The 26,128-nt window shown below is 43.5% G+C and overlaps 2 protein-coding genes across 2 annotated transcripts; one reads left to right on the top strand and one right to left on the bottom strand.

The window, feature by feature from the left end:
* Positions 1–385: 385 nt before the first annotated feature.
* Positions 386–7,521, bottom strand: LOC132994266 (receptor activity-modifying protein 3-like). The gene is made up of 4 exons (XM_061064506.1): positions 7,218–7,521; positions 4,731–4,760; positions 4,436–4,586; positions 386–1,858 (listed from the first exon to the last, which is right to left on the bottom strand). Exons 1-4 carry the CDS (start codon positions 7,267–7,269, stop codon positions 1,603–1,605), a joined length of 489 nt encoding a protein of 162 aa, XP_060920489.1. The 5' UTR covers positions 7,270–7,521; the 3' UTR covers positions 386–1,602.
* A 2,211-nt stretch (positions 7,522–9,732) lies between these two features.
* zmp:0000000991 (mucin-2) lies at positions 9,733–20,139 on the top strand. The gene is made up of 7 exons (XM_061064992.1): positions 9,733–9,918; positions 12,684–12,790; positions 13,173–13,279; positions 13,328–13,365; positions 13,965–13,998; positions 14,682–19,469; positions 19,500–20,139. Exons 1-7 carry the CDS (start codon positions 9,830–9,832, stop codon positions 19,599–19,601), a joined length of 5,265 nt encoding a protein of 1,754 aa, XP_060920975.1. The 5' UTR covers positions 9,733–9,829; the 3' UTR covers positions 19,602–20,139.
* The last annotated feature ends 5,989 nt before the right edge of the window (positions 20,140–26,128 follow it).

The following is a 26,128-nucleotide window of genomic DNA, read 5'->3' as shown; positions in this document are numbered from 1 at the left end:
GGGCCCCCCAATATTGCTGACGCTGCACCAATCCACCTGTCAATCTCACGGTCCATCTGACCCTCACTCATGAACAAGACCTCTGGATATTGAACTGTGCATGCAGCCACAGGCGCACCTAGCTGTTTTTCCCCCAGATATGCTCAGACGTTTTTGGAGCTGCCGCGTCCAGCACAACCTTTCTCTGTGTGATGGCGCCCTAAGGTGAAAAGCTCACAGGTTAGTGTTCTCAGAGGTAAACTACTTTGTCGTTGGTTCAACGGACACATACTGAAGATGACTCTGAGTTAAACGATGAAACAGGAGCTCACGGTAGTTTAGATCAAACATAAACACAAACAGGTCACAACGTGTTTGTTAATGTAATAAAGGAGAAAAAAATCAGTTTTTAGACTGAGAGTTTTAATGGAGGAACCTTCAGTCTGAGGACTGATGAACATGAACTCAGTTAAAGTCAGTGTGTTTATAGATACAGCATACAGATCTGTACAGTGTGAGTATGAACAATATTTCAATAGTTTGTATAAGTTACAGTGTTATAAAACTGTCTTTGGTTCTGTTCCAGTCCAACAGTCCATTGAGCAACAACACTAATCAAACTTGCAGAATCAAAATCCAGTCCATATTTGGTTCCATTTCATAGCCGAGTCCAACACAGTCTGATGTCAATCAGACGAGTCCTACACAGTCTGATGTCAATCAGACGAGTCCTACACAGTCTCATGTCAATCACACGAGTCCTACACAGTCTGATGTCAATCAGACGAGTCCTACACAGTCTCATGTCAATCAGACGAGTCCTACACAGTCTCATGTCAATCACACGAGTCCTACACAGTCTCATGTCAATCAGACGAGTCCTACACAGTCTCATGTCAATCAGACGAGTCCTACACAGTCTCATGTCAATCAGACGAGTCCTACACAGTCTCATGTCAATCACACGAGTCCTACACAGTCTGATGTCAATCAGACGAGTCCTACACAGTCTCATGTCAATCAGACGAGTCCTACACAGTCTCATGTCAATCACACGAGTCCTACACAGTCTCATGTCAATCAGACGAGTCCTACACAGTCTCATGTCAATCAGACGAGTCCTACACAGTCTCATGTCAATCAGACGAGTCCTACACAGTCTCATGTCAATCACAAAACCACCTTAAAGCTGAGTTTGAATCCGGTTCTTTACATCTGTAGACAAAATGTTTTTGATTGCGCGAGAATCTGACATGCCGTCACTTGTTTTAAATTACTGACAATATGACGATGACCACAAACTGATTATTAATAAACGTAATCAAAAATGAAACTTTGGAGGATTCTCGCTTCCTGTGGATGGCCGGCGGCTCTCTGTCTCTTCCTGTTTACTGTCTTTTTTATGTTTGTTTTGAAGTATAAGACTTAAAGCAGCACAGTCGCTTGTGTTGATAGAGTGTCAGAATATAAAATATTAAACATCATATATTAATTTATAAAAGATAAACACATCACTTTGGTCTTTGTCACATCAGTTTCACATCTTTTTTTGCACAACTGAAAGGGAAACTCGACCAACTGAAAACTTCGTACAGTCTGATTTTAGAGCGTTTTCCTCTGATGCTAAGCTAACAAATCGCTCCTCTTGCTGCACCACACCACCACAGCGATCATGGCCAACGTGAGGAACACCGGGATTAGGATGAGGAGGGTGAGCGTTTCGTCGGGCGGGTCCACCAATTCCATCGGTTTGTTGGTGCAGTTGGAGAAAAAGGTCTTGTGTATGCGGATGATGTAGCTCTCTACCAGAGGATTGGGCCAATAACACTCAACCCCCTTCGACTTGGTCTCTGTGCAGAGGCTGAAGAGGTTGTACTCACTGAGGAGAGAGAGAGGGGGAGGCGGGGAGAGAGAGGGTTAACAGAGAATCTTACTGCAGGATCACAGTTCTACTCCTCGTGCTCACGATCAGCTGAAGGACCGAGATTTTATAAAGAAGGAAAGTTTCTAATTGTTGTTGCTGATCCTGAAAATCAGAGAAACAACAAAACATACATCACTTTTAAACAAACTGATTTATTAATCTGATAAATATTTATTTATTTAAGTTCTTTCACACACTTTCACTAAATTCCTGAAAAACTCCTGAAGTTTAGGGTTAGAGTTTCTCCTCCAGCCTCCTCGTATTTATTCTGCAGAAAGTCAGAGTGAGCTGACATGAGAACACAGCAGGATATAATCAGGAGAATTCACCTGGAGCCAGTGGGAGGGGGTGGTGACCTTTATTCCCTGTGATCGCTGCACGACCATAGACTGTCTGCACGCCACCTCTACCATCTCTGTGCTCTAATGAACCTGCTGCTGCATGTTTCCTGTTTTCCAGTATGTTCTTCTCCACTCTTTAGTTCACATTGAGATTCTCTTCAGCTACACGTAGCATTGATAGAAAGACACATATTCTCATTACAGTGTTGTATAGATGACTTTGATGCTTCGTATGCCATTTCTACATCGTTCTTTTGATGTCACGTCTTACCTCAGGAGACCCTGCCTCCCCGCCAACTATACACACCCACACAAGTTGCCTTTAGTGTGTGTGTGTTTATGAATAGTTTCAACATTAGCGGTCACACTGGCTGAGTGTTTGGCTGCAGCTCACTGTGTGTGTGTGTGTGTGTGTGTGTGTGTGTGTGTGTGTGTGTGTGTGTGTGTGTGAGGGAGGTTTGGGTCACTGCTTGTATAAACACTAGGCCTCTCGGTCCCACAGTATCTCCCCCACACACCCTTCACTCTCTCACCCTCTCTTACCCCCCCCCCCCCCCTTATCTCCCCCTCTTAGGCTGCTGAAGTGTCGAACTTATACATTTTTTAACTGTTACTGTAAATTGTGAACTGTTTACACGTTTTCTGAACATGAATTAGTTTTTTATTAGTCAGTAATTAAATCAAATTAAAGACAAACTCGAAGACTTTTTTTAATCTGAAACTGACCTGTTGCCAAGCAACCCAAACATCGTCCTGCACTATGACTGTTCGTTTCCATGATAAACGGTGGTCAGTTTCTTGTACATTAATGTTTGAATGTATCAGAGTTGAATCAGAGTCTGTTGCATTGTTCATGAACACTCGCTGTCTGCTGTTCTCAGAACACCTGCTGAGGCGGAGTGATATATTGGGTGACACTGAAATGTAATTTCATCAACTGATTTAATCCCACCATCATATATCATATATCAAACTGTATTGTGGGCTCATGTTTTTTGTATGGGTAGGATATGTATGTATATATGTGTTGTGTTGTGTGTTTGTATGTATGCTGGCTGCTGGAACACCGAAATTTCCCTGCTGGGATGAATAAAGTATATCTTATCTTATTATCTTATCTTATCATCATCACCAGCATCATCATCGTCACCATCATCATCATCACCATCATTATTACCACCACCATCATCATCACCACCATCATCATCATCATCACCATCATTATTACCACCACCATCATCATCACCACCATCATCATCACCATCATCATCATCATCATCATCACCATCATCATCACCATCATTATTACCACCACCATCATCATCACCACCATCATCATCATCATCACCATCATCATCATCACCATCATCAACACCATCATCATCATCATCATCATCACCATCATCATCACCACCATCATCATCATCATCACCATCATCATCATCACCATCATTATTACCACCACCATCATCATCACCACCACCATCATCATCATCATCACCATCATCATCACCATCATCATCATCACCATCATCATCATCACCATCATCACCACCACCATCATCATCATCACCACCATCATCACCGTCATCATCATCACCATCATCACCACCACCATCATCATCATTACCATCATCATCACCATCATCATCATTACCATCATCATCATCATCACCATCATCATCACCATCATCACCATCATCATCATCATCATCACCATCATCATCACCATCATCATCATCACCATCATCATCATCACCATCATCACCATCACCATCATCATCACCACCATCATCATCATCACCATCATCATCACCATCATCATCATCACCATCATTATTACCACCACCATCATCATCATCACCACCATCATCACCATCATCATCACCACCATCATCATCATCATCACCATCATCATCACCACCACCATCATCACCACCATCATCATCATCATCACCATCACCATCATCATCATCATCATCATCACCACCATCATCATCACCACCATCATCATCATCATCATCACTAACCCAGACACTGTCTGTCGGCCCTGTAGGCCCACCAGCCGCAGGAAGAGGCATGGGGGGGGGGGGATGCTAAGAGGGGTGGCAGGTGTGGGAGGTGGCCTGGGCGTGCTAATCCCCGGAAGCGTAGATGTTTAAATGGTAATAAAAATAAAGGAGCTGTGTACCTGATGAAGTGTGTGAGGTTACACCAGAATTTAGGATCCACGTGGTCCATGTTTCTCTTAAAGTCGTCTCCACACACCTCCACCTCCCACTGCAGACGAGACTCATTACACATCCACCTGTGAGGGGGCGGAGCCGTCACACTGTCTGCCCCTGGATGTAGAGGAGAATAGGAGGAGGAGCAAAAGAAGAAGAGGGCGCAGAACAAAGAAGAAAGAGTTAATTTAAAAGAAAAAACAAATGAAACAGTTTGATGAACTGACTGATTGATCAATTGATACGTGATCATGAGCTCACCTGTTAAATCTCTCATCATTGACACATTCGCTGTAAACAAAAGAAAGAGTGTTGGATTAAAACATTAAAGACAGAATGTGCGTCATGTTCCACATAAATATCTCATAAATCCAGTCTCTCCTGTGTAAATGTGTCTCTGAGTCCTGACTGTCTACAATGAGTGAGAAGCTTGAGTCCCGCTGGCTGTGTTGTTGTCAGGTCGTGTTTACATGGACGAGACGGCCGGCTCCTCTCCTTGTGTATAAAAGCTGTTTTAGTGAAGGACTAGAGAGAAGAAGAACATACTCACTGATTATTTGGATGTTAGTAAGAGTTTTTAGATCACGCTCATTCTGTGTCAGTTTACATGCAATGTGAAGCTACGAGCTAACTAAAGAGCGCTAACATTAGCTAACACAACAATGCAGGACACAGGTGATGTGAAGCAGTGACACCGCACGCTGTTCCCTGATGATGGAGACGGGAAGAAAAAATACACTCTGCAGGAAGTTCATCAGATTCTCTCCATGTGGGCTTCTAAACTTAGCATGTTGCTAAAATTAGCACAACGCTAACAGGCTGCAATCATTAGCTTCATGCAAAACAAATTATTTCAGGGTTCAAACAGGAAGTGAGGACGATCGTTTCTTCTGTTCAGATCTAACCGGAGCTCTTTCCAATAAATCAGATGAATGTAGAAGAAGGAGAAGAAGAGATCATCTATCATTATGTGGACTTTAGGACTTCCTCATCCTCAGATATGTTTTTCAGTGGTGTTGAGGATTGAAGGAGCCCCAATACTTTAATTATTTCTGTTCACTAAAGTTATAAAAGTATTTATAAAAAATCTAAACTCGTTAACAACATTCAAAGCTTGTTGTTGACAATTGAGAACATTTGTAGTTAAAACAGAGTCTGTGGCTCATTTTCATTTTCAAACACCATCAAACATTATCCAGGAACAACCCCCATCTGTCTGCAGATCCCCCCCCTCTGTTTGAACCCCCCCTCCCCTTCACCATCTGCAGGAAAACAAGAGAAGATCAGTGAGAACGTCTGCAGGAAGTGTTTGTTTGTTTGAGCTGCAGGAGGACACAGAGGGAAAGATCTTATTTTAAGGCAGAGGTCACGTTTGAACAACGTCACTCTGAATGTTTCCATATACAGGGAAGTGGAGCTATACAGTTACATCTCATAATCCCATTTCATTGTTCTACTGTTCTTGTCCCAGTATACGAGCACCGAGAGAGAATCCATTTATTGACAGAAGTATGTCTGACTCCTCTACAGTAGGGGGCGATATGCCCCCTTTCAGCTGGTTACCATGGAACCTTCTTCCTGTTGACCTGTTACGTCACAAACCAAACAATCGATTCCAATTTTCTGTGTGTGTCCTTGTGCTATGTTAATGGGGCAAACGCTCCTGGTAGGTTCTACTCAGTCAAAGTGGTCCCAGGGAAGGTCCAGACTAAGAGAGTTTCGAATAACCTCATGACTCGCCTTGATCAGGCTTGATCAGAACTCGGAATGAGCTCGGTCCTCTGGAACAAACAAGTCAGTGAGCACATCCTTTGGGAGCCTCTGGTTGGAGAACTGGAAGGGGTTCCAGTTGGGGACTCTGAAGTTCTGCTGGGGAAGCCCACCTGGGCAATGATGAAGAAATATGGAGGGGGGTGATTTGGAGGAACAGCCTGCCCAACCTGTCAGGTGTTGTGTTAATTGGACTTCTGTGTTAATGATCAGATCTGGGGGAGAGGAGCAGAGCTGTCAGCCGATCACCACCTGGTGGTGAGTTTGATCAGATGGCAGGGGAGACTGCTAGGCAGACCTGGTAAACCTAAACAAGTAGTTCGGGTGGACTGGAAACTTATGGAAGTAAATGATGAATGGTAAATTAACTTGAGGATGTATAGCTCTTTTCTAGTCTTCTGATTACATAAAGCACTTTAACACTGCAGGTCACACATATACATTCACACACTGATGGCTGCTGTGTAAAGAGTCCATCAGTATTAACTCATCCATTCATACACATTCACACACTGATGGTAGAGGCTGCTGAGTAAAGAGTCCATCAGTATTAACTCATCCATTCATACACATTCACACACTGATGGTAGAGGCATAGGACCAGAGGACTCAAGTCCGTATGGAGTGTCCACTCTTTCTATGATATATATAAAAGTGTGTCAGTCTGGAGATTTAGGGACCCCTCCATCACTCAGCCTTTATATTATTATTAAAGATATAACCTGTATTACATATTATTATATTATTACACATAGAAACACAGAGCTCTGAGTTATAATTTAAATCACATATTACACACATAGAGTCTAACCCTACAGATCTGAGGCTGCAGAGGGACGACCATATGAATCATTATAAACACAGATATATCAGATAGTCTGTAACAACCCGAACTGTATGAACACGCCGACCACGTGACAGTGACACTTCAGTCATTCACGTTAACACCGTGAAAAATAATCGATGATCGATACTCACCCACAAACACAACCATGAAAAGTTTGAGGACGGCGGACTCCCGAAGATCCATGACGCTGAGAGATCCTGGAGGACTCGGAATCAAAGATCAGCTGCAGCTCCGCAGAAAACAGCATTTAAAACGAACCATCGCCAGATTATTCCAAATGATCGAGTCCGAGTCCGAGTCACAACGAGTCCAAACCAACCAACGATTGATTCAGACCCCAAAACAGCGTAAATATCTGATCCCAGAGCGAGATTTCAGCCTCCTCTCGTGATGGTCGCGTCTCTGTCCGCGCTCAGCAACACACACACTGCCTACCTCGCATCCTCCGAGGGGGGAGGCGGGGGGCAAGAGGGAGGAGGGGGGGAAGCAGGAGGGGCGCCTCTCTGTAGTTTCCACACGGATTACATTTGTCATAATCTCGCTCCATCTGCAGGTTTGGAGACACGACACAAAGATGAGAACAAATGACGTCACATTTTATAAAAACATTTCACGACTTCTGCTGTAAATATAAAGGCAGATGGCTGTTGAATAATAATACTATTATTTTATTTTCTGTAGATTAAAAGAAACAATCACTGATCTGCTGTCTGGCATGAAATGATTTTCTGAAGCAACACTGACCTCCTGTGGTGTGATGTAGAATTACACCTCGATGGATTCAAGATGGTTAATAGATAGAAACTTGATTGAGATGTAATGTCTGCCTTGATTCCCTGAGCTCAATTAGGAGCAACAATAATCACCTGTGCTGGCTGCAGCAATCAGCCACAGGTGAATGAGATCCCCAAATCAGGTCTCCCATAAAGGGAAGGAGAGTTCATTGCTCAGTTTGCGCTCCAAAGGACAAGACCTGTTCCACCTTTCTTTGCTGAGTGCGTCCACATGTGAGTTATTGTTTTAGTAAGTGAGTTTAGTGATTATGTTTGATTATGATGCAGAGGCAGACTTGATTTATTGTTTAATTGATACATCCTCTGTTTACTGTGCCTGTTTAGAATTATAGAACATTATTTTGTTAATGAGGCAAATCAATAATTGTCATATTTTGTCTCCAAAACAGAAAAAAACACTTGACAAATTACGGAACAACCTGTGCTAATAAAAACGTTAAAGTGGAATCATTCTCGCTGCCAACATGAGTTGAGGCATGGGAATCCATGCCTCAACTCATGTTTTGATGTTAATGAGCTTCAGCCCTCAACATTTAGGTTACACCTAAAACAATGGTCCTTCGAGCCGGAGAGGCGTTCAAACATAACAATGAGTGAGGATAACCCAAGATGATGTCTCTGAACTAACTGGCCTACACCTGCAACAGGGCGCAGTTTCTGCTTCTCAGATTGATAAAGGGGCCAGGTATAAGACAACATTAGAACGTGGGAGAGCTAGGACAAGACGAGCCCTGGCCTACTGTAAGGACTATGTGACAGATTCCACAGGTTGGCCGCATGCTGACAGAGACGAGCCTGCTCACCTACAAGCAGAAGAACACAGAATTGAACAGAACAGTTCAAAGCACAGCGCCTTCTCCTCTTCCTCTTTGCAGAGCAGAGGCTCCATTCAGTCCTTAAAAGAGGCTCTGGACCCGATCCAAAAGGCTAAATTGGAGATGAAACTTAAAGGTATGGAACTGGATGAGTTCTTTAAACAACAGGAGGAGGAGGAGGAGGAGGAACATGCAGAAACTTATTACAGGAAAATGGATAACCAGGCCTGTGAGGCTATCTGGTCCCAAGAGGTTTTAACAACCAAGCTGTCCAGAGCTAGGAGGCTCAGGCACCTAGAAAGAGAATATGAGGAGGTTAAACTAATAACATCTCTGCTGCAGGGGGAGAAAACTGACACTGGTCAGGTAGAAGATAAAACATGATGTAGCAGACTGCCGAGCCCATTCTTTCCCTTTATCTGCTGTGTATGGTGCTGAAGGAGGTCCCTCTGTGGCAAAGCAGCATCTCCTCCTATCGCCTGGTAGGAGTGTTCAGGCCATCTGGCAAATTGATCCAGAGCAATGGAGAGGAAAGGAGGAATCTTCAACTATACAACTATTATTTTATTTTCTGTAGATTAAAAGAAACAATCACTGATCTGCTGTCTGGCATGAAATGATTTTCTGAAGCAACACTGACCTCCTGTGGTGTGATGTAGAATTACACCTCGATGGATTCAAGATGGTTAATAGATAGAAACTTGATTGAGCTGTATGTATATGGTGGGCTGGGGTTTTTGTTTGATATTCCGCTCTACATTGAAGCAATAAGCCCTTTAATCCATAAATGATTGACTCACTTTATGATGCAATAAAATGATTACACTGTTAGGAGAACAGTATTTTGCCTGCTCCATAATTTAATAACTGACCCGAAATTTAAGGCAACAAGTTATTACGTTTTGGGCTCAGCATCTTTGTTACATTATCGACCAGTTACTACATTTCAGGCTGTTACAGGGCAGCCAGGTGGTGACAGTTCACCTTTTGTGCAGGTGTTGAACTTTGACCTCTGTTGTCACCCGGACATGATGCCGTCCTCCTCAGGTCAGTGTGTAAATTTGATCTGAACCGAGTGCTCGGTGGTCTTGGTGAGGTTGTGCCGGTCTGCTCGGTGAGGCTGGGCCGGTTTACATGATGTCAACAAGTGACGCAGCTCAGTGTGAGCTCAGCGCGGAGACGCCTCATTCCGGAGCAGCAGGAGCGCGGACAGCAGCTTCACGGTACGTCAACACGTCTTTCAGCTGCTTCTTGACGAAACTCCCGGTTATTATTAATGTTTGTGTTTCCTAAATACATGTTTAAATTATCCGATAACTTTTAATGTCTCCGTTTGCTTCGTTGGAAACTTATCCTCCGAGCTGCGAGCTGTTCTGTATAAAGGGGAGGAATCCAAGCCGGGCTGCGTTTACAATTCTATAAATTCAAAGTTTGATCAAATATCGAGCTGAGTCACTGACACAAGGAAACATGTCACGGTGCAGGATGTTCATGAGCTCTTGCAAGTGATTTCGGCACATTTTCCACTTAGATTACTGCTCGTTAAACGGGGATTGACAGCAGTGGGAGGCGGGAAGACTAGGTGGTGCTTATAACGACGGTCTGACTTTAAGTGGGCAGATTTTCGTGTGTGTGAGAGAGAGGCGAGCTCACAGACGCTGTTCAGAGTAAACATTAAACACACACACACAGCTCTTGTGTGCTCTGCTCTTTATGAGAATGAATACAGGTAAAGTGCTGTATGTACACCTGGACCACATGTACAGGCGTATGGGTAAAGTGCTCACCTGGCAGGTGTGTCAGCAACAAGTCTCACTCTGCTCGTTGAGTCTTTTTCTGCTGCAGTATTTACATGTTTGTTAGAGCTGATACACACCCACCCTGCTCCGAGCTTATGTAAGTGTTAGCTGGCAGAGAACACACACACACCCACGGAGGAGGACACACATACACACACCACGCTCTGTCTGTCTCCCTCTCTCTCCCTTTCTCTTTCTCTCCCTCTCCCTCTCTCGCTCTCTCTCTGTCTCCCTCTCTCTCTCTCTCTGTCAGGTCAGGTCATGTTTCGATTAAAGACATGTAATGATGATGATGAAGACTCTGCCCTGAAGGTTGGGAGGAGAGACTCAACAATTTATTAAAAGATTAAAGAACACCAACAGTTATATAAAAACATATCCTCTTCATCACGTTATCCTCTTCATGACACAGACCTTGCACAACGTGAGGCCCCCAATTCCTCTAGACCCCACCTGGACGACTTCACAGCTCTACAGCCGCTCATAACCAGGTCCTGGTATTTGAGCTGTGCAGTCCCACCAGGGGACGGTCAGCTCTATTAGGAGCACCAAACCTGGCCTCAATGAAGTTGCTGTGACGTGGTCTGGGAACTTGAGTTGCCTGCCCGAATCAACTCGGAGCTCCGGTTGGGATGCAGAGTTGAGCACGCCGGCTGCTCTCCTGCTCTGACCAAGGTGGCGTGCCTCTTAGTTCTGACCTGTTTGTAATTAACCACTGCTTTGAGCACCTGGTGTTGCCGTCAGGTGTAGCGGGCTGTTTGGCAGCAGTAAGGTACAGTGGGTCTTTACACAGCAGCCTCTACCATCAGTGTGTGAATGTGTATGAATGGATGAGTTAACACTGATGGACTCTTTACTCAGCAGCCTCTACCATCAGTGTGTGAATGTGTATAAATGGATGAGTTAATACTGATGGACTCTTTACACAGCAGCCTCTACCATCAGTGTGTGAATGTGTATGAATGGATGAGTTAACACTGATGGACTCTTTACTCAGCAGCCTCTACCATCAGTGTGTGAATGTGTATAAATGGATGAGTTAATACTGATGGACTCTTTACACAGCAGCCTCTACCATCAGTGTGTGAATGTGTATGAATGGATGAGTTAACACTGATGGACTCTTTACTCAGCAGCCTCTACCATCAGTGTGTGAATGTACTAATGGATGAGTTAACACTGATGGACTCTTTACACACCTCTACCATCAGTGTGTTAATGTGTGACCTGCAGTGTAAAAGTGCTTTGAGTAGTCAGAAGACTAGAAAATAAATATACATGCTCAAGTCCATTTACCATTTACATGCTGGAGACTCACTCTTACCCCAGGTGTTTGAGCTTTCCAGGTGTAATTCCCGTTTAGCATCGACCCTCCCACCTTGTCCACCATTTTTGCTGCGCCCAACAATATGCTGGTCTGCTCTTCCTCAACACCTGCCTGCATTCCCTCCAGGACCAGATGGCTCCTCCCCTTGCCACGGGCACGTCATATCGAAGCTACTTCAGCCGATGGGTCTGGTATTTCCAAAGGGGACCTCTGGGGTCCCAGCCTGTGCTCTTGGTCGGGTTCTTCACTGGAGCAGTTAAGACGACAACGCGTCCCTCCCAGACGCCACTTTGAGAAGCTGAAGGGTTAGCTCTCTTCCTGGCTCTGTGTCCTCCTGGGGCCTGGACTACAAAGCAGGATTTGGGGTTAGCGAAGTCACTTCAGGGTTAACTCTGGGTTTTCATTCGAAGGTTGTTCACTTCTTACCTTTGCCTATCGCCACGGTAACCTTATGCTGCACACCTAACCTGCTCCAGGTTATGTTGGAGATAAGAGACCAACCTGTGGAAGTCTCCGCCCACTGACCAATCAGATCTTTTGATGTGTGCGTGTGTGTGTGTGCGTGTGCGTGTGCGTGTGCGTGTGTGTGTGTGCGTTTCTGTGTGTGTGTGCGTGTGTTTCTGTGTGTGTGTGTGCATGTGTTTCTGTGTGTGTGCGTGTGTTGAAAACTGAAAACGTAAACCACTAAAACGTTTTTTCCGTTGAACTTTGATCTCCCCTAAGTTGTTGATTCATTTTTTAAAATATTTCCTGTAAATAAATACATCATAATTATAATCCCTTTTTTCATATAATTTTTTTTTTTAAATAATCATTTTTATTAAGAAAAAAATCTTTATTTGAAATTTTCTGTTTTTTTTAGAAATCAAAAGTATGAACGTTTGTGCCGGGAGAATCAGCGTCCTGATCAGCGTCCAATCGGTCGACAGAGTTTCCCGTCGGCCACCACGCAGGAAGCAGAACACACAGGTGAGACTCAAACTACAGGTGTGATATGACACACTCAGATTGAATCAGTTTTTATGTAAAAAGGATAAATTCTGTTCCTTTTATGTTTGAACCTCCGACCACTAGAGGGCAGCGTTATTTTCTTCAGCTGATTGGGGGTTTCACTTCGTACATAACATGACCTGAGACAGGAAGTAAACACCTGATGTAAACAAAGACAACAGGAAGTAAACACCTGATGTAAACAAAGACAACATGAAGTCACACAATAGAGAGACCTGAATTATAATCTATTTACTAAATATAAATAAACAATAACATGATACTAAAATGATTTTATTTTCGTTTATATTTGAATTCTAAGTAAATCATATCTTTTATAACCTCCTTTCATTCGTCGCAGGTCTGATCCTATCAGACGTCTCCGTCAGAAGTGAAGACACTCCTCAGCAGCCTGTCAGTCCCTCGTTCACTTCCTGTCTGTTCCTACGACTCTGCAGCCGGCCTGACCTCAGAACCAATGAGAATCCAGACATCCGAACCAATGCGAATCCAGACCTCAGAGCCAATGAGAATCCAGAACTGAGTCTGCACAGGTGTGTTGATAATGTTCATTGCTTAATCCTTAAATCAGCTGTTTCCAATAGTTAAGTGTGTATGTGTGTGCGTGCGTGCGTGCGAGATTACTGAGGCCTTGTCAGTATAGCTCTTTGGTCAAACACACACACCTTCACCTGCTCTCACCTGTCGTGAAACATAACCATATATGGGTGTGTTTCACTGAGGGTGTTCCAAGGCAACATAAAAACAGTGTGTAAGTGTGTTAGTGATGCAGTGAGTGTTGTGTTCATGTGACTGTGGGAAAGTGGAGCACAGAGGAATGCTGACCATCCTGTCGATCCGCCGTGAAAGTCTGATTGGTCGACTGTTCAGAGCCCCGCTCAGACGACTGGGAGTGTTTGTTTTTAAAACTTACGTTAGATTACTTTTATTTACAGCAAAGGTCACACATTTATTCTATTTATTTATTGAATTAACATGTGTTTGGTAGTTTTTGTTGTGAACATCTTTCAAGTCAAAAATAAGATCTCAGTAACTCTGATATCCTTCATCAGGTGCATGCATTAAGCTTTTAGACTGTTCAAATCTACGGGCAGGTAAAAACCCTTCCTCTGTTTTTCATTTCCTCCATCAGGTTAACAAGGAAGGCTGACGGCGGCTGCTGTCAGGTAAGACTTGAATGTTTATTAAATTACCTTCCTGGTTTATTTCTGTACCTCAACGAGTAAGATAAAGAACAAACACATGAAAAGAAATGTAAGAAATTTATAACGCTTTTGTTTCCAGCTTTTATTTCTGATCCATCCGTCTTTACACAACTACAAGCAGTGTTTCCCCTACCATTAAATCAGAGGGCGCCCCTCCCCCCACAAGCACCCCCCGCCCTGCCTTGATGGTCAAGTTGATGTCATTTTATTTTATTTTATATATAGTGCCAGATCACAACAGAAGTCATAAGGATACCTTTCCTATAGAACAGGTCTATACCTCGTCCTTTTATTAAACAAACTAAATAGACTCATGTTATTTATCTTATTTACACGACGGCATGTCATTTCTGTCTCTACATGGTCGCACGTTTACAATTCTCCTCTGCTCTCTGTATCGCGCACAGCAGAGTTTCGCCCGATGCACAGACACGTGCCCCCCCAGTCTGCTATAACTTTCACACATGTGATAAGTGTTAATCCTCAACAGTACGACTATCTGATCCGTGCTTTATTCATCCTTTGAATTGTGCATGTCAAAATCATCTAAGAAAAGACTTAAAAGCAGAAGGTTATAATTCAGATCCCAGTTATTTGTCTAACAAACAATTCCAGTTAAAGTTGGTGTTTTCCTCTGTTCACAGAACAAAGGACAGACATCAGAATCTGGCTTGTCTGTGAGAATCTTCAGTGGCTCGTCATCGTCTGGAGGAAAACTGTTTACAGACAGAAAGAATGACGATGGGATCTCATTGAATTCCAAAGAACTGGAGACTAATAGGGACTACAGTAGTGTCTCAAATAAAGAGTCTGATACTCAAACAGATCCTGAGGAACGGTACAAGCCTCCCAGCACCATGTTATCTTCCAGTGTGGTGACGGTTCTTGCTCCTCACTGGAGCAGCAGACTGAGAAGAAACCGAAGATTTGAGGGAACGAGCAATCCTGAGGCTCTGGGAAGTTTACAGGATGTGACCAAATCTGCAACAAACTGCGCACATGAATGGTATCAGGAGACTGCAGACAGGTCATTGACGGACAGATCGCAGGAATCTTTAAGGGTTCCGTTTCATGGTACCAGGAGGAACACTGAGGACTGGTCAACTAAGAGTGGTCCTGCAAGTTTGGACTATGGATGTAAGAGGAAGATGATTCACACCGTCTCTTTGGATGTAAATTCTGGACGTTTCGACAATAGAAAAATAGATGCAGCTGCTTCGAGTCCTCTAGCAACAACTTCATCCCCCCAATCTCCCCTTTCCCTTCAACCACATGTTCAAAGGAGGAACCAGCAAACTAAGAATCAAGATGGACTGCCATCCTTAAGCTCAAAGCCAACAACGAGCAGTCTTCTTCTGTCTTTAAGAAGATCCAGCAGCAGGATCTCTTATGCAGCCTCCCCCCTCTCAAAGATAAACCCAGCATCAAGTGATCAGAAAGGAAAATTATTCCCAACTCGCCTTTCTCAAACTCTCCATAACAAAAATGACCACAACAAATTAAAGCCCCTCCAATCTCCATCTTCCATTTCTTGTAAAACAACTGAAACGGCCCCCCTTCTTTTCTCCAATCAAGAAGAAAGGACGGTGTTCGAAACACAATTATTTTCTGCTTCACCGATAAAAAGAGATGCAGAAGATGCATCCTTTACCCAACAAGCCCAAACAGTCACCAGGGCCCAGTCCAATCTTTTATGCTCCAAACAGGCTATTCTGAGCAGAGGATTGCCAGACAGGCAACAAAGCTTCAGGGGTTCAGACACAAACTTATTCTCAGAGAGCTATGGCTCCTCTCCCAGACAGTCATACGACCGCTCTATCTGCCTCCACCCTCGTAGAACCACCCTGACATCCACTTCCTGGTGGAAACAAGTTTCTCAGGAAGGCAGTTCCCCTCTGAAGCTCAACGATACGAGTGTCAAAGACAAGCGGAACACACCCTTTGCTCCACCCAATAATAATAATAGTGACTTGGCCTCTGCAAGTCCAACTGACATCAAAAGATGTAATAGGCAAATTGCCAATAACAGAGACAACAATAACACAACAGAGTCCTTCTGCAAAGGCAACATGAACCTTTTAATGAAGCCACAGGGAGGATCCCAGAGCATCAAACAGAGAATCTTGGAGCATTCACCTGAACATGATTCAGACAAGCTTGTCAAACAGCAAAGTGAATCCAGTGTAAACAACAGAGGACCACAAAAGCCTCAGAGTTTGCCTAATGTTTTTCTTAGTTCTAAAATTAACAGATCTACACCACAAAAAACACTGAGTCATCCTAAAGATCTCAGAGAGTGTGATGTAAGTGATAGCTCATTTACAGCCACACCATCTACTGTGCTAAATCCCAAAAGCTTAAATTCACCCCCTGAGAGCACCAGTAAATACAAAAACAACCTAACCCTCACATCTCCATACAACAAGGACAATCTGAGCAATCCTCTTTTGTCTTCCAGTGTCACCAACACTCTCAATAATCAGGCTCCAGCCTCTAAAACTGCCTCCAATCTCCACCCAACCAACACTACCACTAATACTGTATTTAACCACCTTCACACTCCATCACACACCACCTCATCTTCACAAACATCCATATTTACCAACCCAGTGAATTCCAAACCTCTGGGTTTTGAAAGAAGCTTTAATTCTGTTCCTTTCCAACCTAAAGCTGCATCCCGTCTGATTCCCACAATCAAAGTTTTCTCTAAAACAGAGCCCAGTCCTGTATCAACCGCTTCCACCTCTCTCTCTTTCTCAAGAACGTCCCTCCTTACTCCTGCTCCAGCTACTCCTTCCATCCCCATCACCATTCCCTCTCCCTTAACCCCCCCTGCCACACCTAACATTACCAGCCCGAACTCAGACTCTTCTAGCGCTCAGGAAGGGAAAGATTTCTCAAGCAGCCAAAAGAGAGATTCAAAGAAACTTCGCTCAGAGGAAAAACGAGTCAGAAGAGTAACATGGGAGGACTGTGTGGATCTGCAGCACTCTGAGCCGATCAAGAATCCAGAACTACCTCAAGTCTCAACAAGCCCTCTATCTTCCTCCAGGTCCTCACCAACCACAAATACATATTCTCTGTGCTCCCCCACATCCAGGACTTCCAGCATACAGGCGCTGAAAGGAGGCAAGTACCGATCCTTTTCATCCGACGCCGCTGATTTGGTGTCCAGGGTACAAGACAGATCTGAGCTAGGATCTAATAACCCGCTGATCTTTGACCAGAAAACACAGGAAGAACCCAGACCCAGACAGGAGAGGACTCTATCAGTTGAACCTGGCACGGTCCTTTCTTCTGCACCCCTCTCCCTCCCCCCTGACTTTTTAAGTGGTTATAAGCTTCGATATAGCTCCCCACCTTATTCCACTCTCATGTCTACAAGGTCAACAACGGGAGAAACTAAGACTGTGACACCCAGATCACTCTTCCAAAACCCTATAAACTATACCCCACATCTTTCTAAACAAACTGATTCAGCCGTGACCTCAGATATGTCCAAACCCCCTGTGTCATCCGGCAGCCTCCTCCAGCCCCCTTCCACCCAGCAAAGTTCCAAACTTGGAGTTTCAGAAACATATCAAGTCAACAACAAGAACAGCACGATATTACTTGTAAAGAACAGAGTAGATATTGGCTCCCAGTCTCTGCAGGAAGCTAAAGCACAGACCTCATCCTCAACATGTGTAACTGAGACACTGGTTTACTGCGTTCAATCTAAAGCAGTTACTGAAGCTTCAAAGAACAGCACATCTAAACTGTTGCAACAAGCTGCAACCACAGCGACAGAAAACAAGTTCAGTCAGAGGCCAAACAAAGTGCAGAGTAAGGAAACCGCAGGTGAACCAGGAAATCTTTCAGAACAGAGCTCGAGTGGAAGCAGCTCCACAGACAGTCGTTCCACTGATGATGGAAGCAGAAAAATGAAGAACAGTGCACTTTGTAAAAGCAGATTTTTTTCAGTGGAGAGCAACAATGAACAAAGCCCAAAGAGAAGTCGCTTTGCTCTGAAGAAAAGTGTCAGCACACCAAACTCCAGTTTATCAAGGGCAGAGTCTGACAGAACCAACAAGACTTACAACAGAGTGGACCAAGTCCTCAGCAGACTGAGACAAACATTCAGCACCAGACGGTCTGATGATGAGTTATCGTTTCCTTGGAAATGGAGGCGAGGCTCCCAAACACTTTCTGTTGGTGGATTGAGAGATATCAGCAGTGACGTACCTGCTGAGACCAAAACTTTAGAAAAGCCAGAGCAGGAGGAGGCAAAGGTTCTGGAGGACACTGAAAAGGAAACACAGAGTACCAAAAGATGGACACATAACAGATACTCCATCACAACAACCACACCTTTCAGAGGCCCCCTGACAGCAGAAAAGTTTGATATTTGGTCAGACGAACTACCTCCAGAAATCGATCAAGACCGCCAAAATGCTTGCATGGAACACGTGTCTGAAAAAAAACAAAAACATCTTTTGACAATTCATAGCTCAACAACACACATGTTTAACTCTTACAAAGACAACAGGACAACCACCCAGCTCCTCCCCTGTAGAGATCCCAGTCCTGGAAGGAGCTCCAACCTCTCAGCTGGATTTCCTCCTCAATTCAGGAAGTCCACACCCAGCCCCAGGAGCCCATTCTCCCCCTTCTCCTCTCTCTCACCTGTCTCGCCGTTTCCCTCCCCCGAGGTTACAGATGACAATGTCTTTTACAGCCCAAAGCTTCAGCGCCGCGGAGAATCCCCTTCACCTGTAGATCCAAGGGAAGGGATCAGTCTGAGGGCTTCAAGAAGAAGTCCGGCATTTACTGGTCCTCCAAGTGCAGGTCCTGGACAGGACATGGAGTGCTCTGCATCCTATGCAGACTTAAAGTACGGCATCGAGCCTGGGAGGTCATTTTCTGTGAGTTCAGTACTGTCCAGTCGACCCTCAGGGCCTGGTCGTATCTCCACCGGGTCAAGGTTCAAGAGTGTGGGTGACCTCTCTGAATCTGCTTTGACTTCTGGAGGGACAGAAACAGACCCCTGGTCAGTCTCTCCTGATTGGACCACAGGGTATGATTCCCTGCCCAGTAAGGACTGTCTAATGGCATATTTCCCAAGTGACCCCAGTAAAATGAAAACCAGGTCTCTTCCTCGATCGCTAACCAGACGTTTGGCTAACTGGAGCTCAGGAATCTCTCCGTCTGTAACTATGGCAACCTCAAAGCCGGCCCGCCTGCGGAGCCCAACCTTGAACACCTGCCACTTTTCATGGGACACAGAGGGTCCTCCAACCCCTCCTCCAACTCCACCCCTGTCCCCAGTGTCCAGACCTATGTCCAAACTCCCCAGCCTGTCCTCTCCTACCTGTCCCATCTCATCAGGACTAAAGAAGGTGGACAGTCCGTCCTCCAGAGGACGTCTGCCCTCCAAAGGTTATGTTTCCAGCCTCAGCACTTTTGAGGATTATGTTTCCAGCCTCAGCACTTTTGAGGAGTCTTCAGACAGCAGCTCAGACACAACATCAGACGATGAATATTACTTAGAGACTGGCGAAAAAGAGAAAGAGACTGAATTGTGAAACAGAAAGTCTTTGGTCCTGGATTCAGAAACACACACGAGAGTAAAGAAGAGGCAAAGTCTTAAGCGTCAAAGTGACGCCCGTGAGTCACTTTATGATGTCATTGGGGGTGGGTGGGCGCCTGCATGATCTGCTGTATAAGTGGGCGCTGGCGTCTCAAACAGACTTAAATGAGCATGCATGATAATGCCAGAGTTTCTATTGTAAGTGTACAGGTTACTGTCTAGAGCTGCAGAGGTTTCAGAAATGATTCAGCTTTGTTGGCAGGGTCAGTGATGTCACGTATGTGTAGTTTGAATGATCCTGTGAAGTTTGGATTCAATCTTCAGGTTTGCATTTCCTTCTGATCCGGAACAGTTCATGCTGAGCTGATTAATTAATATTTCATCATCTCATTTTTTTGAATGTTGTAAAGAGAATAAACTGGACATGTTTTTGATTCTTAGATAAGAGGTGATCAAAGTGCTCCTCGTGTGAACACGGTGATAATCAGAAGTCTTAAAGGGTATTTTAGGAATAAATGTCATATTTTCACTAAGTCACGTTGTCGGGTGTTTTCTTCGTTTGATGATGGAATGGAACCAGCAGCGTGTTTGTGGACTAGCTGTAATACGTGTTCAGGGCCCCAGGCTTCTCAATCTGCTCTCAATAGCTTTAGGTGGGGTCGTTCAACAGTTTCACATTATTCAACAGGGCGTTCCCTCTTCACGTCTCGTCTGTGGAAACAAGCTGATGGCGAGATAAACGTTCAATAGAACGGCGCGAGTGGCTCGTTCCTGCTGTTTGTGTTCACTGAACTTTGTCCTCCACTTTCTCTCCTCCGTTTAATGTTTAACTGAGACAAACACAAGCTGCTTCAGCATATGATGACATCATATTTACTTAAAAAAAAAATAAAAAAAAGTAAGCAAGTAGTATGTAGGAGACGGGAGACATGACGATACAATGCACAGCACAACAAAACAGGCAAGCAGGGAGTAATTGTGTGTGTGTGTGTGTGTGTGTGTGTGTGTGTGTGTGTGTGTGTGTGTGTGTGTGTGTGTGTGTGTGTGTGTGTGTGTGTGTGTGTGTGTGTGTGTGTGTGTGTGTGTGTGTGTGTGTGTGTGTGTGTGTGTGTGTGTGTGTGTGTGTGTGTGTGTGTGTGTGTGTGTGTGTGTGTGTGTGTGTGTGTGTGTGTGTGTGTGTGTGTGTGTGTGTGTGTGTGTGTGTGTGTGTGTGTGTGTGTGTGTGTGTGTGTGTGTGTGTGTGTGTGTGTGTGTGTGTGTGTGTGTGTGTGTGTGTGTGTGTGTGTGTGTGTGTGTGTGTGTGTGTGTGTGTGTGTGTGTGTGTGTGTGTGTGTGTGTGTGTGTGTGTGTGTGTGTGTGTGTGTGTGTGTGTGTGTGTGTGTGTGTGTGTGTGTGTGTGTGTGTGTGTGTGTGTGTGTGTGTGTGTGTGTGTGTGTGTGTGTGTGTGTGTGTGTGTGTGTGTGTGTGTGTGTGTGTGTGTGTGTGTGTGTGTGTGTGTGTGTGTGTGTGTGTGTGTGTGTGTGTGTGTGTGTGTGTGTGTGTGTGTGTGTGTGTGTGTGTGTGTGTGTGTGTGTGTGTGTGTGTGTGTGTGTGGTCCTTCCCCTCTCTCGTTCTATATATTGTCATTTCCTGTGCGATGCAGGGGTGTCCCTAAATCAGTTGTCCCCAGACCCTGCGGAGGGACTGCCACCCTCCCATCAAGCCCGAACAACCCCGAGACCCGATGTAAGGGGACCTGCCCGCGTTGGCGCTCGGACGCATCATCGGATCAACCTCTCCAAGGCACAGCATCTTCACCATTGAAACCGTTTTTTTTTGGGGGGGGGGGGGGGTTGTCTTGTCTTGACTTTTTTATGTATTTGTATTTATTTGTCCATGTGGGGGATGTGAAGTCCATCCCCCTTTTAACCTTCGTATCCAAAGATGGACCACCGAGAGGATGGAGGCACCAGGAGGGTCTAGAAAGCACATTCAAAACAAAAGAAGAAAACTAGAATAACTGAGGAATGATAAAATTAAAAAAAAAAAAAAAGTGGGTAATGGACCATATCAATTGTGTTCCAGTGTAGTGTGTTGTTGGGTTATGTATTGATGACAGTAATATAAATAGCGCAGATCATATTGTAGTAATAATAATGTAATTTGGCCAGATTGTTTGACTGTGATTTGCTGGTGTATCATTTTAATTCTCATTATCTTGCCTTCTTCACCCCCCTCAACATACCACTAATACCAGAAAAAGAGAAAAATGATAATAATAATGATAGTACAAAATTAATAATAATAAAGAAAGAAATATATATACAGTTGCAAGAAAAAGTATGTGAACCCTTTGGAGTTTCAACAATAGACAAACACAGACTGTGTTTGTCTATTGTTGTGACTTAGATGAAGATCAGAACACATTTTATGACCAATTTAATCAGAAAACTAAGAAATTCTGAAGGGTTCACATACTTTTTCTTGCAACTGTATATATATATATATATATATGTAATGCAAGAGAGAGAAAAAAATAAAATAATAATAATAGTAAATAATGGTAAGTAATAGAGATAATATCAATATTTGAAGCAATTGTTACAAGAGTGTACAGTAGTAATTATGATAATAATAGTAAAAAGAAACAACAACAAAAAAAACAACAGCAAAGGTTTGTTGGCACGGGGTGATATCAGTAGTAATTATAAGAGAAACAAAATACATAAATAATGAATAAAACAAGGCAACCAAAGAAAAACAGATAATCATCCGAATGGAGAAAGAGAAAGAAAAATTAATCAAAAAAGAAATAAAAAGAAATGCATGAAAAATGAGATTGGCTGTGATGAGAATTCATGATGATGAATATTATATGAATATAAGGGGGGAGAGAGGAAATGTGATGTGTGTGTCTCTTTATGTGCGTGCGTGTGTGTGTGTGTTTGTGTGTGTATGTATGTGTGTGTAAGTGTGTGTGTGTCTTAATGTGTGTGTGTGTCTTAATGTGTGTGTGTAAGTGTGTGTGTGTGTGTCTTAATGTGTGTGTCTTAATGTGTGTGTGTATGTATTTGTATGTGTCTATATTTGTGGTAGTGAATATCAGGGGGTTGAACTATGTTGTTCGGGAAGTAGTGAGGTGAGGATTGGCTCCCAAGTTGTCAGAAATTGGTGTGTTTTATTGTGGATGGATGCTGTAAGTTTTTCCATGGTGATATGTTCGACAAAGAGGTCTATCCATACTGAGGTGTTTAGTTTTTTTCTGCTTTTCCAGTTGAGGAGGATTGCTTTCTTGGCGACAGTGAGCCCTATGAGTATTGTGTTTTTTTGGTTGTTGGGAAGTGTGATTGAAAGAGTGTTTCCTAGGATGCATAGTGAAGGGGAGAGTGGAACCCGGCAGTTCAGTATTGAAGAGAGTTTAGTTGTGATTTGTTTCCAGAATTGCTGTATGGGTGGGCAGTGCCAGATTGCATGCATGAAGTCATCCAGGGTGTTAGGGGGGCATACTGAGCAGTTATTAGTATCAGAAAGTCCCATTTGATGTTTTTTCTTAAGTGTGATATGGGTTCTGTGGTTAATCTTATACTGAATTAGTTGGAGGTTAGGTTTATTTGTCATTGAGAAGGTATTGTTGCAGATTATGTTCCAGGTGTCATGGTCTATTGTTGCTATTTTGCTGTGGGGAGAGATATTGTATGGTCAATGTTTATGAGTTTGTATAGTTTAGATAGAGTTTTAGTGGGTGTTGAGAGTTTTAGTATTGTGTCTGCTAGTGTTGAATTTTCGATGTAGTCTTGTTTGAGGTTAAACTTATGTGTTATGATAGATTGGATTTGGAGATATTGGAAGTGAGATTTATTGTTTATATTGTACTTTTGAGTTATTTCTTTGAAGGGGGTGAAGGTTTTGTTTTGAATTATGTGTTGAAGCTGGTTGATGCCTTTGTCCTTCCAGGTGGTGAGATTCAGTGGTGTTTTGTTTTGAAGAAAGTCTGGGTTGTTCCATATTGGTGTGTTCTTACAGGGTGTGGGTGTTGTGTTCATTATTTTGTGGGCTTTCCACCATGCTGTTAGGGCTGTAGCAATGAGAGGATTTTTGAAGGAGTTATGATGTTTAATTGAAGTGCTGATAAATGGTAGGGTTGATAGGGGTATATTTTTGCATTGTTCCTGTTCTTGTAATTGGCTTGCCAGGAAGTAGTTATAAAAGTTTGGTGCATCTAATCCACCGGTATTTTTTGGTGTTTGAAGTGTGGTCAATTTTATTCTAGGTTTTTTGTTTTTCCAGTAAAATTTGGTTATTGTTGAGTTTAAGGAACTGAATGTGGGGGGGTGGACATGCTGGGATCATAGAGAAAAGGTAATTTATTTTGGGAAGTATGGTCATTTTTGTGATTGCTATTCTGCCTATGAGTGATACAGATTCAGATATAGATTCAGCCATCTGGTCGTGTCGTCTTCTATAGTTCTGATAAGTTGATTGAAATTCAATGGTATAATTTCTGACAGTTTGGGGGAGATATTGATGCCTAGGTATCTTATAGTATCAGTGGTGGAGGGAATGGGTAGTGGTAGGGCTGCCGGGTTCCACCTCTTTACAGATTGGAAGCAGTGTCGATTTGGTCCAGTTTATTGAGTAATTAGAGATTTTGGAGTATTTTTTAAAAAGATTCATTGTTTCTTGTAGTGAGATTTGTGGATTTTGTAGGTAGAGTATGATGTCGTCAGCATATAAACTTATCTTGTGGGTTACATTGGGTGATTGAGTTTATTCTGGCGGACTGCTGCAGCAAGTGGTTCGATGTATATTGCAAATAGAGAGGGAGAGAGTGGGTATCCTTGTCTTGTTCCTCTGTGCGGTGTGAAGCTTGATGACGTTAGACCGTTGACTGTGACTGTTGCTCTTGGTGAGTTGTATAGTGTTTGGACCCAGGTGATAAATGACTTTCCCAATCCAAATTTATGAAGTGTGGCAAGTAAAAATGTCCAGTTTACGCGGTCAAATGCTTTTTCGGCATCTAAAGAAGCTATTATTGTTTCTTCTGTGGTCTGTGTTGCTTGGTGAATTATGTTGAATAGTCTGCGTGTGTTAATGTTTGCGTGTCTACCTTTAATAAAACCTGTTTGATCAATGTGGATTATGGATGGAGTGACCATTTCGATTCTTGTGGATAGTGCTTTGCTAATTATTTTTATGTCTGTATTGATGATAAGATAAGATAAGTTAAGATAAGATAATCCTTTATTTATCCCACAATGGGGAAATTTACATTGTTACAGCAGCAAAGAGCAAAGATTGCAGACAAAAAGTGAACACAGTACAATTGAAATTAAAAAAAGAAAAATTAAGAATGTACAAAAAAATAGATACTAAAAAATAGATTAAAAAAAAAAAATAGATCAGCTATTGACAAAAGTGTAGTCCGTAATATTCTGTGTAACACAGACATGCACACAGTGCACATAAAGTATAACATGTTATTGCACAGTGGTTTGATAAACATAACATAGATGTCATCAATATAACATTAATATAACATTATTATTGTGAGTGAATTGTCCAGTTGTGTGTGTTTTGTGATCTACTGGGAGCAGGCTTGGTTAAACAGTCTGACTGCAGCAGGAAGGAAGGACCTGCGGTATCTCTCCTTCTGACACCGCGGGTGGCGAAGCCTGCCGCTGAAGGAGCTGCCCAGAGCTGTTACAGTTCCATGCAGGGGGTGGGAAACGTTCTCCATCAGGGATGATAGCTTTGCCATCATCCTTCTGTCTCCCACCACCTCAACAGGGTCCAGGGGGCAGCCCAGGACAGAGGTGGCCTTCTTCACCAGTTTGTTTAGTCTGTTCCTGTCTGCAGCCGTAGTGCTGCTGCTCCAGCAGACCACTCCGTACAGGATGGCTGATGCCACCAGAGTCATAAAAAGTCCTCAGGAGTGCTCCCTGCACACTGAAGGACCTGAGTCTCCTCAGCAGATGAAGTCTGCTCTGGCTTTTCTTGTAGAGAGCTTGTGTGTTATCAGTCCAGTCCAGCTTATTGTTCAGGTGAACACCCAGGTACTTATAAGAGTCCACTATGTCAATGTCCTTTCCATGGATGTTCACCGGTGTGGGAGAAGTGGGTCTGCGCCTGCGGAAGTCCACCACCAGCTCTTTGGTTTTACCCACTGTAGCCGTTATCAGCAGCCACGTTTTACAACCTCTCTTGTTGCAGGACTCAGGACTGTGGATTAACATCTGGGTTTATTTTACCAAGAAACAAAGGAACTGATCAATGATTTAAGTCTCCCTCTCAGATAGGCTCTGGAAGACAGGATATTATGAACTTTTACAACACCTGGAATAAACAATCGAGCGGAAACAGAACACTCTGCTATCTACGAATTGACCCCAAAGACATGAACTGTGACCGAAACCAGTCTCTGCAAAGTCGTAAAATTGACCATCTGTTGAAGGACTGCTGAAGAACTGAATTACACCACAGCTTTCAATTCTGCATCAAATGAACATTTATGTCTTTCTTCATCTAGATATTTGTAATTGTCAT

Source organism: Labrus mixtus, chromosome 19 (assembly GCF_963584025.1).
Source record: "Labrus mixtus chromosome 19, fLabMix1.1, whole genome shotgun sequence".
Taxonomy (NCBI): Eukaryota; Metazoa; Chordata; class Actinopteri; order Labriformes; family Labridae; genus Labrus; species Labrus mixtus.
Note: the sequence above shows the minus strand (reverse complement) of the source record. Positions and strands in the feature narration are given on the sequence as shown.

What these genes read in the sequence shown, in the direction of transcription:
- zmp:0000000991 (XM_061064992.1), top strand. Translation starts at nt 9,830, where the DNA reads ATGATGTCAACAAGTGACGCAGCTCAGTGTGAGCTCAGCGCGGAGACG. An exon ending in GCGCGGACAGCAGCTTCACG is followed by an intron (nt 9,919 to 12,683) that starts GTACGTCAACAC and finishes TGTTTTTTTTAG; the next exon opens with AAATCAAAAGTATGAACGTT. An exon ending in GCAGGAAGCAGAACACACAG is followed by an intron (nt 12,791 to 13,172) that starts GTGAGACTCAAA and finishes CATTCGTCGCAG; the next exon opens with GTCTGATCCTATCAGACGTC.
- LOC132994266 (XM_061064506.1), bottom strand. Translation starts at nt 7,269, where the DNA reads ATGGATCTTCGGGAGTCCGCCGTCCTCAAACTTTTCATGGTTGTGTTT. An exon ending in TTTCATGGTTGTGTTTGTGG is followed by an intron (nt 4,761 to 7,217) that starts GTGAGTATCGAT and finishes TTTTGTTTACAG; the next exon opens with CGAATGTGTCAATGATGAGA. An exon ending in AACCTCACACACTTCATCAG is followed by an intron (nt 1,859 to 4,435) that starts GTACACAGCTCC and finishes CTCTCTCCTCAG; the next exon opens with TGAGTACAACCTCTTCAGCC.